This window comes from Grammomys surdaster, unplaced genomic scaffold (assembly GCF_004785775.1).
Source record: "Grammomys surdaster isolate TR1022 unplaced genomic scaffold, NIH_TR_1.0 126131, whole genome shotgun sequence".
Lineage (NCBI taxonomy): Eukaryota > Metazoa > Chordata > Mammalia > Rodentia > Muridae > Grammomys > Grammomys surdaster.
This window is the reverse complement of record NW_021620939.1, coordinates 5,529,939-5,544,206: the sequence shown is the minus strand read 5'-3', so window position 1 is coordinate 5,544,206 and position 14,268 is coordinate 5,529,939. Positions and strand designations below refer to the sequence as shown.

At 46.2% G+C, this 14,268-nt stretch overlaps 1 protein-coding gene across 3 annotated transcripts in view; it reads left to right on the top strand.

Moving 5' to 3' along the window:
- The window catches only part of Mapkapk3 (MAPK activated protein kinase 3), a 33,340-nt gene extending 31,825 nt beyond the window's left edge, over nucleotides 1–1,515 (top strand). For all 3 annotated transcript variants that reach the window (XM_028756801.1, XM_028756799.1, XM_028756800.1), the window contains exon 11: nucleotides 147–1,515. In XM_028756801.1, coding sequence (XP_028612634.1) covers nucleotides 147–296 — 150 coding nt within the window. In that variant the 3' untranslated portion in view covers nucleotides 297–1,515. The remainder of the gene's footprint in view (nucleotides 1–146) is intronic.
- Nucleotides 1,516–14,268: the final 12,753 nt, after the last annotated feature.

Below are 14,268 nucleotides of genomic sequence, written 5' to 3'. Positions count from 1 at the left end.
GGACCAAGCACAGAGTGGGTTTTGGAGTTGTGCACGCTGTTACTCCTGTTAGTGTTATTACTGAGGGGCTTCCCAGGCATGGAAGTGATGGTTTTCAAGGTTAGTCTATACTGACCTCTTTTTTATCTCATGCTAATGGTATGCAGGAAGAGATGACCAGTGCCTTGGCCACTATGCGGGTAGACTATGACCAGGTGAAGATCAAGGACCTGAAGACCTCCAACAACCGGCTCCTCAACAAGAGGAGGAAAAAGCAGGCGGGCAGCTCAGCCTCACAAGGATGCAACAACCAGTAACTCATGGCGCCTTGGAGGAGCCAGATTGACAGACTGTAATGTCCTGAGGCTCTGGCCAGGAGGGGCTGGAAGCATTCTTATAACAAAAGGATAATTTTGTTGTCTTATGTGTCACATTGAACTTAAGGATAAAGAGCTTGGCCCAAGAGTCCCAGCCTAAGTCTCAGGCTCTAGAAAGCTGTGGGTGCTCAGGGATGGGGATGCCCCTGCTACAGTTGAAGCAACTTTGCATGCTGTCTTGACTGAGGCCACAGCTCTGTTCTGCCATAGGACATAGCCTTACTTCTAGGCCACTGGGAGTTGTGGTGGATCTACCCTTTTTCTATAAAGGATGTATCCTGCTGTGTGGGCAGATGGGTCTGGCCTTGAGGAAGGTATTGGGCCATCGGTTGCTATGGTGACCAGAGGCCATGTTGCTGTCTGAGAATACTGAACAAAAGAGGGAGGAGGGACAATCAAGGGTCTACCTTCTTGGGGAGGTTTGTCTCTCTCACACTGACTGTCCCTCTCCAGGCTCACTCCTCTTTGGTCTTCCAGAGGCTGCAGAGTCCTGCTTGCTTACTTTCCTGGGTGGTCCAGCCCTGCCTTACTGTAGCATGAGCCCATGTAACACTCAGAGAGCCACTAGAGTCCCTGGGGTCAAGCATCCAGTCATTCCCCCCTGATCTAAAAGGTAACTTCTCATCTTAGCTGAAGGTGTGGATATGCATGTTGGGGGTGGGTATCCTTAACCTTTTTCCATTTTGGAAAATGTCACTGTGACAAAAGCTCCCAACTCTTCCTGCTCACCAGATCTCAGGTAGGAAAGCCCGTTCCTGCTGATAGCACGGGCTACCTTTGGCTTTACTTTTGTGAAAGAAAGTGCTTGGCTCCCTGTTACCCAGGACCTTTTCCTGTACTCTGGATCAGACCTGGGTGGTGAAGGGCTGCTGAGCCATGCTTACAAGGTCTGATCCTGGCTTTAGCCTGAGTCAGAGCAGAGAGGGTTTTCCTTGGCTGACTGCAGACTTAGCCAGCTCTGCCCTGTCCTGCCCAGGGTAGCATCCAGGTGTTGAGTGGTTGATTGGTGACCTGACAAGTGCCTGGCACCCAGCCTACTTCCTAGATCCTCAATCCCGGTCCTTCTCACTGGCTGGGAAACCTTAGATCTTATCAATTACAACAATGCTGCTGGGTTTTATATTCAGATATTAATAAACACATTTTTAACATTTTTCAATGATTCCTGGGTTTCTTTTTGTCTACCTAGTGGGATAAAAGTGCTCAAAGGGCAGTTCCATACCCCTACTGGTGGCTTTAGCCTGGCTGGAGAGGGTGCCTCTGGTCTTGTAAACACGGAAGGCGGACTCCAGCAACTCTGTCTCATTCATTGTAGAAAGGTCAGAAGGACCGAGAGATGGCAGCTGCCACATGCCTCCAGCTCTGTGCCGCCCCTGTGCACTGTATGTGTGACACCCACCCCCAGCCCTGTGTGTGCCAGCGTCTGCCCACAGTGGCCACCCCCAGCTGCGTGCCAGCCTGCTGAAGGGCGGGCAGAGTGCCTGCTGCAGCGCGGAGCTATTTTCAGAAGCTGCCAGGTTTCATTTGGCAGTGAGAATATTGGGGAGGGGAGGGGTGGTATGCTGGAAGACTCTTTTCATTACTCCAGCAAGAGAGCACCCTCACCCCTTGGGAGCCCTGAGGGCAGCCTCAAGGGGCCCTCACTGTGCCATTTCTCCTCCTAGCTTCAATCTTGAAACCTCCCAGTTTTCCAAGAGCTCATCTGGCTCAGACAGGGCTCACTCCTCCTCAGCTGCCCCTCTTCTCTCAGGGCACAGGCGTGGGGGGTGGAAGGGGCAGGGCGCAGAGATATTCGAAGGCAAGCACTCCAGTGATATTCTGCTGCTTCGTAGCTTGGTGACCTTGGACAAGTCCCTCAGCTTTCCTGACTTCTCGTTCCTCAGTTTGAATACTACAGATGAGGGTGCCCACCTTGTAGTGTCAGGGGATTGGAGTAGATGTCATTTGTGCAATACTTTTAAGAGAGTGTCTTGGTACAAGGTGCAAGCCTAGCTTGCTTTAGCTACTTTGGTATTCCAATCCATTTAGGTGGGGAGAACCTAACTTGGTCTGAGGAGGAGGGAAGACCAATCCAGGCCTACTTCTACCTCTGGGACTGTGCATTTGGGAAATCAGATCTTCCATACTGTGAGATTTTACTTCCAAGGACTTGCTCTTCAGTGTAGCAACATGTGGGCTTTGGGGGCCTTTATTGCAGCTCTGGACTTCAAAGGAGGGCAATTAGCGAGTAACTTTGAGGGTCCCTAAATGCATACGGTTCAGGTCAATATTCCTAGTGTGCTCTCTAAGGCTGATGAGATGCTGGGTATGCAGGGAGATACAAATAGCACATAAGGTATAGACTGATTCTTTTACTTCGGCTGCAATAGTCCCCACTATGCCTGAGACTTGTGTTAGGTAAAGAGTAGGTGTCAGTAACAGCTGCAAGTGGGGTTCTCACCTCAAGGAGTTTACATACATGGGAGAGGTGGCTAATTGGGACTGGACATCCACTGCATACCGGACACTCCCCTTAAGGACTACACTACACAGATGTATATAATTGAATCATGGCTTTCATGTGGTCCAGGAGAAAAATTCTTGGGCAGTTTCAATCAAAGAGAGTTTTGGGGATAGGAAGGTACCTGATAGGTTTGGAGTTTAAGAGTAAATAGCTGGGACCAGATACTGCCCTCCAGCTCCATCTAGACCTCTGCTCTTCCAGTCTGCTTCTCCTTGGGACTGGCCTTGGTTCTCTGCTGTACCCACCTTTTCCACAGGTAAGACCATTGCTGTGGTAGTTTTGGAATGGCTATTATAGAACTAGTGTCTTCCTGTAAGCTCAAGGGAGAATTGTTTAGTCAGTCATACTTGGCCTCACTTGTTGCAAGGGAAGGAGCTTGCCCTCTCATGTGGCTCTTAGGGAGGAAGTGTTATAGGGCCAGTTAAGTTAAAGACAAGGTAGAAGCCTTATTCCTCTATCCCATGTCTCCTTGGCCACACCCACGATCCCATGAAAACATCTGACTCAGTGATAAACCCAACTCAGTGCTTGGCCCCCTAACTTCTGGTATTAGAAGGAGTTCCCACAAACCAGGACTGGGAGGTTGGGAACCAAGGCCTCAGTGTGGCTATCTGTGAAATGGACCATAGAAAATGGCAACCAGATGGTAGGTCTTAGATGAGTTAAGAAATGAACCAGCCACACACTCACATAAGCTAATCTAAACACAGGCATTTATTATACATAGTTACTGTGGTAGCTTCTTTAGGAGCTTTTAGTGATGAGGTGTGTGTGTGTGTGTGTGTGTGTGCAGGAGCTGGGTGGGGGAGCCCTGATTCTGTCCTCAGAACCTGAGGCTGGCTGGCTTCCAGCAGTCTAGCTCATTGCTATTCTATACCAGCCCCTCTCTGCCCTCGCCCTCGATTCAGCCCCTCCACCGCAGCATCAGAACTGAGCCTCCAAATGAAGCTTGCTATAGTCTCTGCAGGGGTCTCAATGTTTTCTGGCCTCTCAAAACTGCCTCTGAAAGGCACGAGGGTGCAGTGGGAACTGTGTAGCTGTTTCTAGACATGGTTGCCTTAGGTTGAACCTCTGTAGCTCTCAGGGATTCTCTCAGCTGCTTTCCAGTCCAGAAGTGTAAAATTCCTCCTTTTGTCCCATTAAGTAGCTGGCCTGCTTACATTTTGGAATCAAAATCAGCAGGCAGGAAGCCCACCTCATACCCAATATGTAGGATGGGGTCTACACTTAACGAGACCTGAACTTAGGCCTTGGTCAAGACTGTACTCATTTTTGAGGTTCCCTATCAGCAAAATAAGATGTTGATTAAGCAAGACCAGATTATTCCAGCAGCCTGGCAGATATGGATGGTGCCACAAGTTGATAGACTGGGAAGAATGTTTTGTGGTCTCAGGCATGCCATGAGCTTTGTTGCTAGGTCTAAGTTTTCTTATCTATTAAATGGGAGACCTCCCCTCACAAGAGTGGAGGAGGACTATTGGTAGTTGAACCCCCAAAAGACTTGGTCACCAGTATTGGTTGCTAGCTGAGTCCAACTCCCTGGCATTCTGCTAATTCTTGCTCTCTATTTCTTCTGTTTCTCCCACCACTCCCAAATATAGCTGCTAACTCAAAGGGGCTAGTTTCTTGGGGCTCAGGATGCTAGTGACCACAAGAGGTGTGAGGCCTTGTTAAGCATTTTGTTGATACCCGCTATGTGTCAGAACTTGAAAGAGGGTGCAACCACATCATGATGAGAAGTTTCTGCTTGCTGAATACCTACTGTGTGATGGGCTTTATTTGGGTCACTTAATTTAGTTCTCATATTCCTACTTAATAGATGGAGAAACTGAGTCCTATGCTTTTAGCATCTGCATACTCTCCCCACCTCCGTGCTGCAGGAGGCAGAGGAGGGAAATGCTATTCCTAGTCTTGGTTGTAGACAATCATGGATGGCCTCTGAGATGTAGTAACATTGGGAACTCAAAGGGTAAGCCAGACTTAGATGAAGAAAATAGACAAAGGGCACTGCAGCTAGCAGATGCGGGGTGTGGCAAGGCTTTCTGTGAGAACAGAGAACACGTCCATTGAACAGCTGAGAGGCAGCCGTGGCAAGGAGCCTCTCATTTCTTCATCTGCCTGTAGGAAGTTTGAAGGGCACTCTTGTGTCTGCCACATTTCCCACCCCCTACTCCTCACCTCTGTCTCTCCCAGAGATACACCCATATTTGATGCCAGTTTGTCAAACAAGCCATCCACCTCCTCTTGCTGCTGTGGCATTTCCAGTTCCCTCCAGAGCTGGCTGTCAGAGTTGGAACCAGGTCTCATCTATGTTGGACTCCCTGAACTCCCAGCATTTGCTGTAGGAGTCCTAGCTCCTTGCCTCACACCTCCGCTGCCAACAGAGCTATTTTATATACTGGAATTTCTCTTGAGATTTAAATCGAGCGTGAATTTATGTGCTCTAAAAAAAGTTTATGGACCACTGAACTAGACGTTATCAAAATACATCTTCAAATCCTTCAAGGCAAATACTACGATCCCTTGTTTCCATATGGAAAAACAAAGACTCAGAGTAGTTCAGTGGCTTTGCTAAGGTCTATAGCTGGAGAGGACAGGAGGAGAGGCTCTGATAGGGCCAAATGACCTCCAGGTTACCCTTTTTCCTATGGTGCCTACCCTTAAAGGGTCCAGATTTCTGCAGGGATAAAAAGAGAACAGTTGCCTGCCTTCTCTGACAAAGAGACCAGAGATGGCTAGGTGACCATGGTCATCTTGTGGGAGAGTTTTACTCTGGGAAGAGATAGTTGGGGTGAAGAGGAGTAATGGGCATAAGGAGAAATCAGGAAAGGTATTGGGGAGTCTGCTTTATTCAACAAAGGTACCCTCTGCTTCAGGGACTGTAAAGTGTCCACAGCAAACCAGGGGCAGTTGACTCTCATGTCTGGCAGAGAGATTCTTTGTGTAAGAATGAGGCATGCTTCTCAGCTCCCTCACAAAGTGGTCTTTCATCCCAGTGTATATACATATCCCAGTCCAGCCTCCCTTTCCGGTGGTAGGACTTTGGCTTATAGACTAGTCTCCCTGAGATAGCTAATATAAGAACAGGATAAGGGTCTTGGACCACTGAAGAAGGCCAATCTGTTGAGGGGCTGGGCCCATTACAGAGTTTTCAGCTCAAGCTTTGCATGCCAGATATATCTCACGTGGCTTCCCCTATGTTTCTGCTCTTCCAATAGCTTCCAAAGCAGAAGTTATGTCCATATTGCAGGCAAAGTCCCTGAAACTTGAACAGCTTTGTCATGGCCAGGGGCATGGATTTCCATTGTCTCCTCCCAAAGAAGTGTGTCTCTAAATCAAAGAGGCCTGATGCTCTGTTCCCTTCCCAGATCTGTCCTAGCTGAGGTGTCATTCATCTGTCCTTCCCCTCCCCTGATCTTTGTTACTTCTGATTACCAGAAAAAGGTGATCTTCTGTGGTTCTGGCTTTACCCTGGGCATGGGCAAATGTTTAAGTCTTTATCTGTAAGTGAGAACCCTAGTCATACAACCCAGGGCTCCTTTTTGGCTGTGCTTCCAGACTGATGCTCCCTCTAGTCACTCTGGTCCATTTCTCACTAGGTGATGTGGGTACCAATGCCTGTCCCTTATACTATGACACTAGAAAAGGTAAAGCATGGCCTTCTGTAGAACTCCCAGCTTTTCATAGGACCAGAAAAAATTCACCTCACACATGTGTCTGTGTGGGGCCTGATGGCATTCAGAAACGTTGAGTCACAGGTTAGAGCCTCTGAACAGAGGCAGTCTTCCAGAGGGAGGGGCTGCATCAGAGCTCCTGTCTGATGGAGCTGCCCACATCTTTCGGGACTCTCTGTGAAGGCTCCTTGCCAGGCCTAGTAGGCTGTGTAATGAGGCTGCCAAGGCTGCTAGGGAGACAAGAAAGGCAGAGGAGGCTATGCTAGGCAGGTCCACAGACCCTCTCTTTACATAGTTGTAAAGAGAGTGAGGAAAAGTCTGCAAGGCCCAGGCCTGCACATTACATTGGCTGGGTAATAGAATGGACTGGCTCTGGACGCCTATAATAGGCAGGCTTCCTGTACTCTGGATGGAGCAGGCTAATCAGACGGGACTCCATGTCCAAACTTGGAGCCCACAGCTGAGGAGTCAGGTCATAGATAAGGGCAGAAGGGTCAGAGAAGGCTGAATAGGGAACATTCAGCTAGGGACAAATGACCAAAAGTTGGATATAAGAAGAGGAAGAAGGACATTACAGAAAGAAGGGCAAGTTCTAAGGCTCAAAAGCTCTTGGGGGTAGCAGGGGTAGAGCATGTATGTTGCTCCTGGAGAGAGCTGTTTCCATCTAGGCATTCCTAGAAAGGCATGTGGCAGGCTAATGGGGCCTCAGGAAACAGATTTTCTTCTTTTTGGGGGGCATTGGAGGGGATGGAATGGGGTTGAGACAGGGTTTCCTTATGTAATTCTGGCTAGCCTGGGACTTGCTATGTTAGTCCAGGCTGGTCATAAACTTACAGAGATCTGTCTGCTTCTGCCCCCCCAAGTGCTGAGATTAAAGATATGGACCACTGTACCCAAATGGAAACAGCTTTTTGGAGGTGGCTTTCACTAGGTTCTGCAATGATGGCACAGGGCAGATCAGGCCCAGGACTTAGAATAGCTTGGCTAAATGAATATCAGCTCTCTTCTAGCCATAGACTCTACAGAAGAACCATTGGCTTCTGAGGTGGTTTTACAATCTTATTGCTAGTAATAAATTGAACTCAGTAACCTGTGGATACACAGTTTTCTGGGACTGTTAGTATCAGCAAACCCAATGGCCATGTTTTCTTATACCAAGATGTAAAAAAATATAAGAGGGCTGGAGGGAGAGATGGCTTAGCAGTTAAGAGCATGAACTGCTCTTTCAGAGGACCTTAATTTTTAAAACTTATTTATTTCTATTTTATGTGCATTGGTGTTTGGCTTGCATGTTTGTCTGAGGGTGTCAGATTCCCTGGAAGTGGAGGTATAGTTGTGAGCAAACTGCCACGTGGGTGCTGGGAATTGAACCCAGGTCCTCTGGAAAAACAGCCAGTGCTCTTAACCACTGAGCCATCTCTCCAGCCCCTTACATTTTTTTGTTTTTAAAACTTTATATTTTATGTATGAGTGCTCTGCATGTATATCTGCATGCCAGAAGAGGGCATCAGATTCTATTGTAGATGGTTGTGAGTCACCATGTAGTTGCTGGGAATTGAACTCAAGACCTCTGAAAGAGTAGCCAGTGCTCTTAACTGCTGAGATCTCTCCAGTTCCAGAAGACCTAAATTTGGTTCCCAGATCCCAAGTTGGGTGCTCACAACAGTCTGTAACTGAAGTTCCAATGGGAATCTGATGTCTCTGGACTCTGAGGCCATCTGCACTCAACACCCCCCCCATATATAGAATTAAAAATAATAAAAATAAATCTTAAAAAGATATAACTGACATCTGGATGTAGATTTGAGTGTGTGTTTTATTCATGTGCAGAGATGTGTACGTTTATCTACATGTGTGTGGTGGTTGGAGGTCAAATCAACATTGGGTATCATTCCTCTATTGCTTCTCCAATTTATTTTTTGAGGGAGTCTCTCACTAAACCCAAGCTTGACAACTCACTTAGTCTGGTTGGCCAACAAGACTCAGGATTCTTTCTGTCTGTCTCCCCAGCCTAGGATTATAAATGTGCACAACCACGCCTAGCTTTTACATGGGTTGGGGGATCCAGCTTGGGTCTTCATACTTGCACAGAGAACAGTTCACATAGTGAATCATCTCTCCAGTCCTGGAGATAAAGTCGTAAAGATAGAGTGTGCTGGGCTGGAGAGCTGCAGAGATGGCTCAGTGGTTAAGAGCACTGACTGCTCTTCCAGAGGTCCTGAGTTCAATTCCCAGCAACCACATGGTGGCTCACAACCATTTGTAATGAGATCTGATGCCCTCTTCTGGTGTGTCTGAAGACAGTTACAGGGTACTCATATAAATAAATAATAAATAAATAAATAAATAAATAAATAAATAAATAGTGTACTGTATCTAGTAGGTCAGGGAACGAGGGGCAGGTTCCTCCTGGTGAACTCTCAAAATGGCATTTCATTTCATCTCATCTCTTTCATTTCATTTCATCTCATCTCTTTCATTTCATTTCATTTCGTTTCACTGGAGATAGATGGATGCTTGGTAGGGAGATGCTTAGCTTGGAATAAGCAAGTTCTCAGTAATAGTCATACATCAAAATCTCAACCAGCCAGAGTCAAGTGCCTCCTTTCCCTAGCCTGTGATCAGGACTTCCTGACTATATAGCTTCAGCTATAGAAATGTTGAAAGCCACAGCCTGTCTATAATGGAGCCTCCTTCTCTGGAAAAAGATCTGTCCAGCCCCTACAGTATATCCTAAGATGTGTTCCTGGCATCTGGACCATGGAAATTCTGGTAAGAAAATGGCAGTTTTGCTTGATCTCAGGGCTCAAGGTAGATTTAAAAGAAAGAGGGGACATGGCAAAGGTCCTAACTCTGGGTAGGGCCTTCTAAACCTGACTATAAGAGGTTGGGAGTATTGTCAGGGGACCACAAAATGTTGCCACAGAACAGCCACTCTGCCTACACCTGCCTTTCAGAGCCTGATTTTAGAAGGTTTTGTCCTGTGGCTCTGACAGTCAGGTGGCTTACCTCCCGAGAGCCAGCTTCAAGAAGTAAACGTTTCCACTTGACATTGCCTGGAGGAGGTAAGAGCTGCAGTGAATTCAAAGGAGTTTAGGAGGTCTTATGGGTGTGATGGTTTGTCTTGGTTATCAGCTCTATGGGATTTAGTATCACCATGGAAACATGGGCATGCCTGTTGGGAGTTTCTAGATTAGTTAATTGGGGTGGGAAGACACACTATAAATGTGAGCAGCAGTGTTTTATGGGCTGTGTTGCTATACTAAATAAAAGGGAGAAAGTGAGCTGACCACCAGCATTAGTAGCTTCTGATTCATGATTGTGGCCAGTCCTGCTACCATGCCTTCCAGCCATGATGGAAGGCAGCCCCCAGCTGTGAGGTGACATCAACCCTTGTCAGGCGTTTTGTCACAGCACTGAGAAAAGTAACAAATGCAATGGATGTTGCTATTCCACTGCTGGGTCTGGGGACCTTAGGCCCATAGACAACCCTAATGGTCTGTCTGGCTAGTGGTTGTCGATGCCTTGAGCCACCTTTGCTTTCCTCACCATTCAAGAAGCTCCTGGGATTCTCTGCATCTAGACATGAATTAAAAGGTATAGGCTGTGTTCTGCACTGGTAAGGGGACAGAGAAAACTTCTCTTCCCCAAAGTATGTTCCATAGCTTTCAGATTTGTTCTCACTAAGTGTTACAGTCCTAGATGGGGCAATTCTCACTCAAGTTGCTGCAGAGTTTCCAAGCCCAGCTCCTTGAAGACTGGCCCTTCGAAGGGAGTGCTGGAACTCTGGGACCAGCTGTTACATGCACTCCACTTGTTTGTTTGTTTTGTTTTGTTTTCAAGCCAGAGTTTCTTTGTGTAGCCCTGGTTGTTCTGGAACTCGATCTGTAGACCAGGCTAGCCTCAAATTCAGAAATCAACCTGCCTCTGCTTCCTGAGTGCTGGGATTAAAGGAGTGTGCTGCCACCACCTGGCAGTTACACGTACTCTTAGACAAGCCTCTTTGGGTTCTCTTTTTTTATTGCCTGTAAATGGCCACAATAATGCTCCCAGGGTTCTTGAGAGAATTCAACATGGAAACACACAAGAAAAAAAAACCCACAGTTTTGATTTCAATTGAAAGTCTAACCAAGGAGGTTTCTCCTGGTGGGGGATAGTTAGGAGACAGCTCTAAAGGGTGGAGAGGAAAAAAGATTAGATGAGAGTAACAACTGATAAGAAAGGAGGGTCAGGGTTTTTAAGAGTTTGAAGGTCCTGAGTTCTGCAGAGGACTCTATTGTAAAGACACTGAAGTGGTCCAGTGATCTCTGGGCACACATTGTAGTGAGGCCAGTAGGCATCCTGAACCATAGGTAGATGGAGTCCTGGCACACCTGGGCTCATGCACCTGAATCACCTTCTTTTGTGTCAGGAGTGGGGTCAGACTCCTATCCCTGCCCACAAGATGGACTGGCAGACATCATGATGAAGCCTTTTAAGTAAAAGACAAGTTCCAAAAATTTCCATCCCCAGGTCTGCCGCTCCCTGTCCGCTCGCACTCTGGCCGCCCCGGGTCATCTCATCAAGTGCAGATCAAACACATGCAGCATATTTCCAGGCCTGATTTTTCCTATCCCTTAAAATCACATCTAAAAAGGAGCTATAGGATGTGCATGTCCTGGTTCTCATGGGAGCATTTCACTGTTTGGGTATGTTTTGTTCAAGCGAGAAGCTTCTGGAGTTTGTGTTTTGAGATAAAATTTATATAGAATGGCTGGGAATGGTGGTGCATGCCTTTAATCCCAGCACTCAGGAGGCAGAGACAGGTGGATCTCTTGAGTTCAAGGCCAGGCTTGTCTATAGAGTGAGTTCCAGTACAGTTAGGGCTACACAAAGCATCCTTGTCTTGAAAAACCCAACCCAACCCAATCCAACCCAACCCAACCCAACCCAACCCAACCCAACCCAAACCAACCCAAACCAACCCAAACCAAACCACCTCCCCAAAATGAGCAAACAAACAAACAAACATAAAATGAAATTTTAAGTAAAAATGTAGATAATTTTGACCTAACTCATATGATCATGTAGCTAGCTTACCAACCAGGATCTAGAACATTTTTATCATATCAGTTTCTAGTAACTTCTTTTCCCACACCCAGCGAATAGGGTCTGATTTCTACTATTATAGACAGGATTTGCCTATTTTAGAAGTTCATAGGAAGGGACTTTTACATCATGTATGTACATAGCCCTTTGTATTTGGCTTCTTGTGGAGATTTATCCTCTCCCCATTAGCAGCTCTTTCCCTTGCATTGTTCCTAGTATTTTTAGTTTTTGGATGCTATTGTAGCTTATTGCTGGTTTATGGAGGTAGGTATAATTGTTTTTCTCACATTGGTCTTGCATTCTATGATATTACTAAATGTATTTATTTGCTCTTCTATTCTCCACATATAATTATCTGTGACTAATGACAACTTTATATCTTCATTTCCAATCTTTTTTTCCTCTGCATTTCTTTTCCCTCTTGTGCAGTAGGGCCTGGTAGCCCAGGCTGGCCTTGAACTCACAGTCTTCACGTGTCCACCTCCTGTGTGCTGGTGTTAGAAGTATGTACTACCATTCTTGGAATTTCCTTTCCAGTCTGTATGGCTCTGTTTTTTATCTTGCCTTGTTGACTTGGTGGTGACTTTAATTCAACATAATATGCAGGCTAGGACTTAAGTTTTGAGATGTCATTATTTTATGCATTATTTTATTTCACATTTAATTCCTCTGGCTGCCTGGGAAGAATCTTAGGGGACAAAAAGAAGAAAGCAAAGAAGAGCAGGGAGGCTGAGGATTCCAAGAGGAAGAGGGAGATAGTTTGGCTGAGAGAGCGGAAGAATTGGAGAAATTTGGAGTTGGAGTCCTAAACCTCACTGTGGATGAGTGTGAGGAGGGTGGGTACCACGGATAACCACTGAAGTCATTGGGAGAGGCAGAAATGCTTCCTCTTGAAGTGGAGGCTGGGATGGCAGCTTTGCAACTTTCTTTTCTTAATAGACCCTATTAGACACTCTTAGTCTTTGGAAGGGAGCTGTAATAATCAAGTTTAAGACACTGGGAAACAGTATGACTTAGATGTGGTTCAAAGCTCTGAAAGCAGACAGGAGTGGAGAGAAGCAGAGAGGAGTAAAGAGATGAAAAAAGACTATGGCGGCTTTAATGAGAGTGGCTTCAGTAGGCTTATGGATGTCAATGCTTCATCCCCAGTTGGTAAAACTGTTTGGGACAGATTAGGAATTGTGATGTGACCTTGGTGGAGGAGATGTGTCACTGGGGCCAGGCCCTGACGTTTCAAAAGTCCATGCCATTCCCAGTTAGCTTTCTCTGTGCTTCATGCTTGTAGAGCAAGATGTAGGAGCCCAGCTACTGCCCCAGCGCCATGCCTGCTTGCCTGCTGCCATGTTTCCCACCATGACAGTCATTGCCTCTCACCTTCTGAAGCGGTAAGCTCCTAAGAAACTCTTCCTTCTATAAGTTGACTAAGATCAGGGTGTGTTACCACAGTAACATAAAAGTAACTAAGCCAGATCCCCAGTTCTGAAATAGAGATTGAAGGGAGATATATTCACTGCCTTTTTGTGACTACTGACAAAAATTCAACTTCAGAGAGGAAAGGTTTATTTGAGCTCACAGTTCAGGGGATATGGCCCACCATGGCAGGGGTAGTGGAAGGCTTTTCTTTCATACAATGGAGGATCAGCAAGCAGAGAAGAGGGAAGATTGTCTCAGCTAGCACTCTCACAGACACAACAAAAGTTGTGTCTCACTAATGCTCTAGATGTGTTTCTTTCTTTCTTTTTTTTATTTTTATTTTATTGATGAGTACACTGTAGCTGTCTTCAGACCCACCAGAAGAGGGCATCTAATCTCATTACGGATGGTTGTGAGCCACCATGTGGTTGCTGGGATTTGAACTCAGGACCTCTGGAAGAGCAGTCAGTGCTCTTAACCGCTGAGCCATCTCTCCAGCCCTCTAGATGTGTTTCTTAATCCACGCAAGTTGGCACTCAAATTAACCATCACAGGAGATAGGAAGGTATCAGAAAAGCAAATGAACAGGGAGCAGCCAGGTAGAAGGAAACCCAGCAAGAACAACGGTCTTTTGATAGCAATGGAGGATTGATCCGTGCATGTACTAAAATCTGTAGATGCTCCAGTCTCTTACATAATATGACATAGCATTTGCATATAACCTATGCATACTCTCATGAGTACTTCAAATCACCTCTAGATCAGTTTTAATACAATGTAGTACAATTCAGTACAATGTAACTGCTGTGCTAATGGCTGTTAGACTATTTTGTCTAGGGAATAGTGAGGAGAAAAATTTTGTGTTTGGTACAGATGTAATTTTTAAAAATCTATTTTCCAATGTTGGTTTAAGCTACTGATGTGAAATGCACACATCTGAAGGCCTGACTACATAGTTTACTATAAGACTCTAAAATGCAAGTGTTTTCCAAAAGGGCTGGTTAATGTGGAAGATGTTGCTGAGTAGGAAAAGTAGGGCAAGGACAGAGAAGCAATCCTGAGAGCTAGCATTACAAGCGTCTTCTTTAGAGTGAAGGAGGGCATTTCTGTGGAGCGATAGAGCTAGAGGCCTCTCTGGGTGATGTGAGAGCTACTGATGAGGAGGTAGAGCTGTGGCGCACAGCACAGGTGGTGACAGTGGTGGTGGTGGTGACAGTGGTGGTGGTGGTGACAG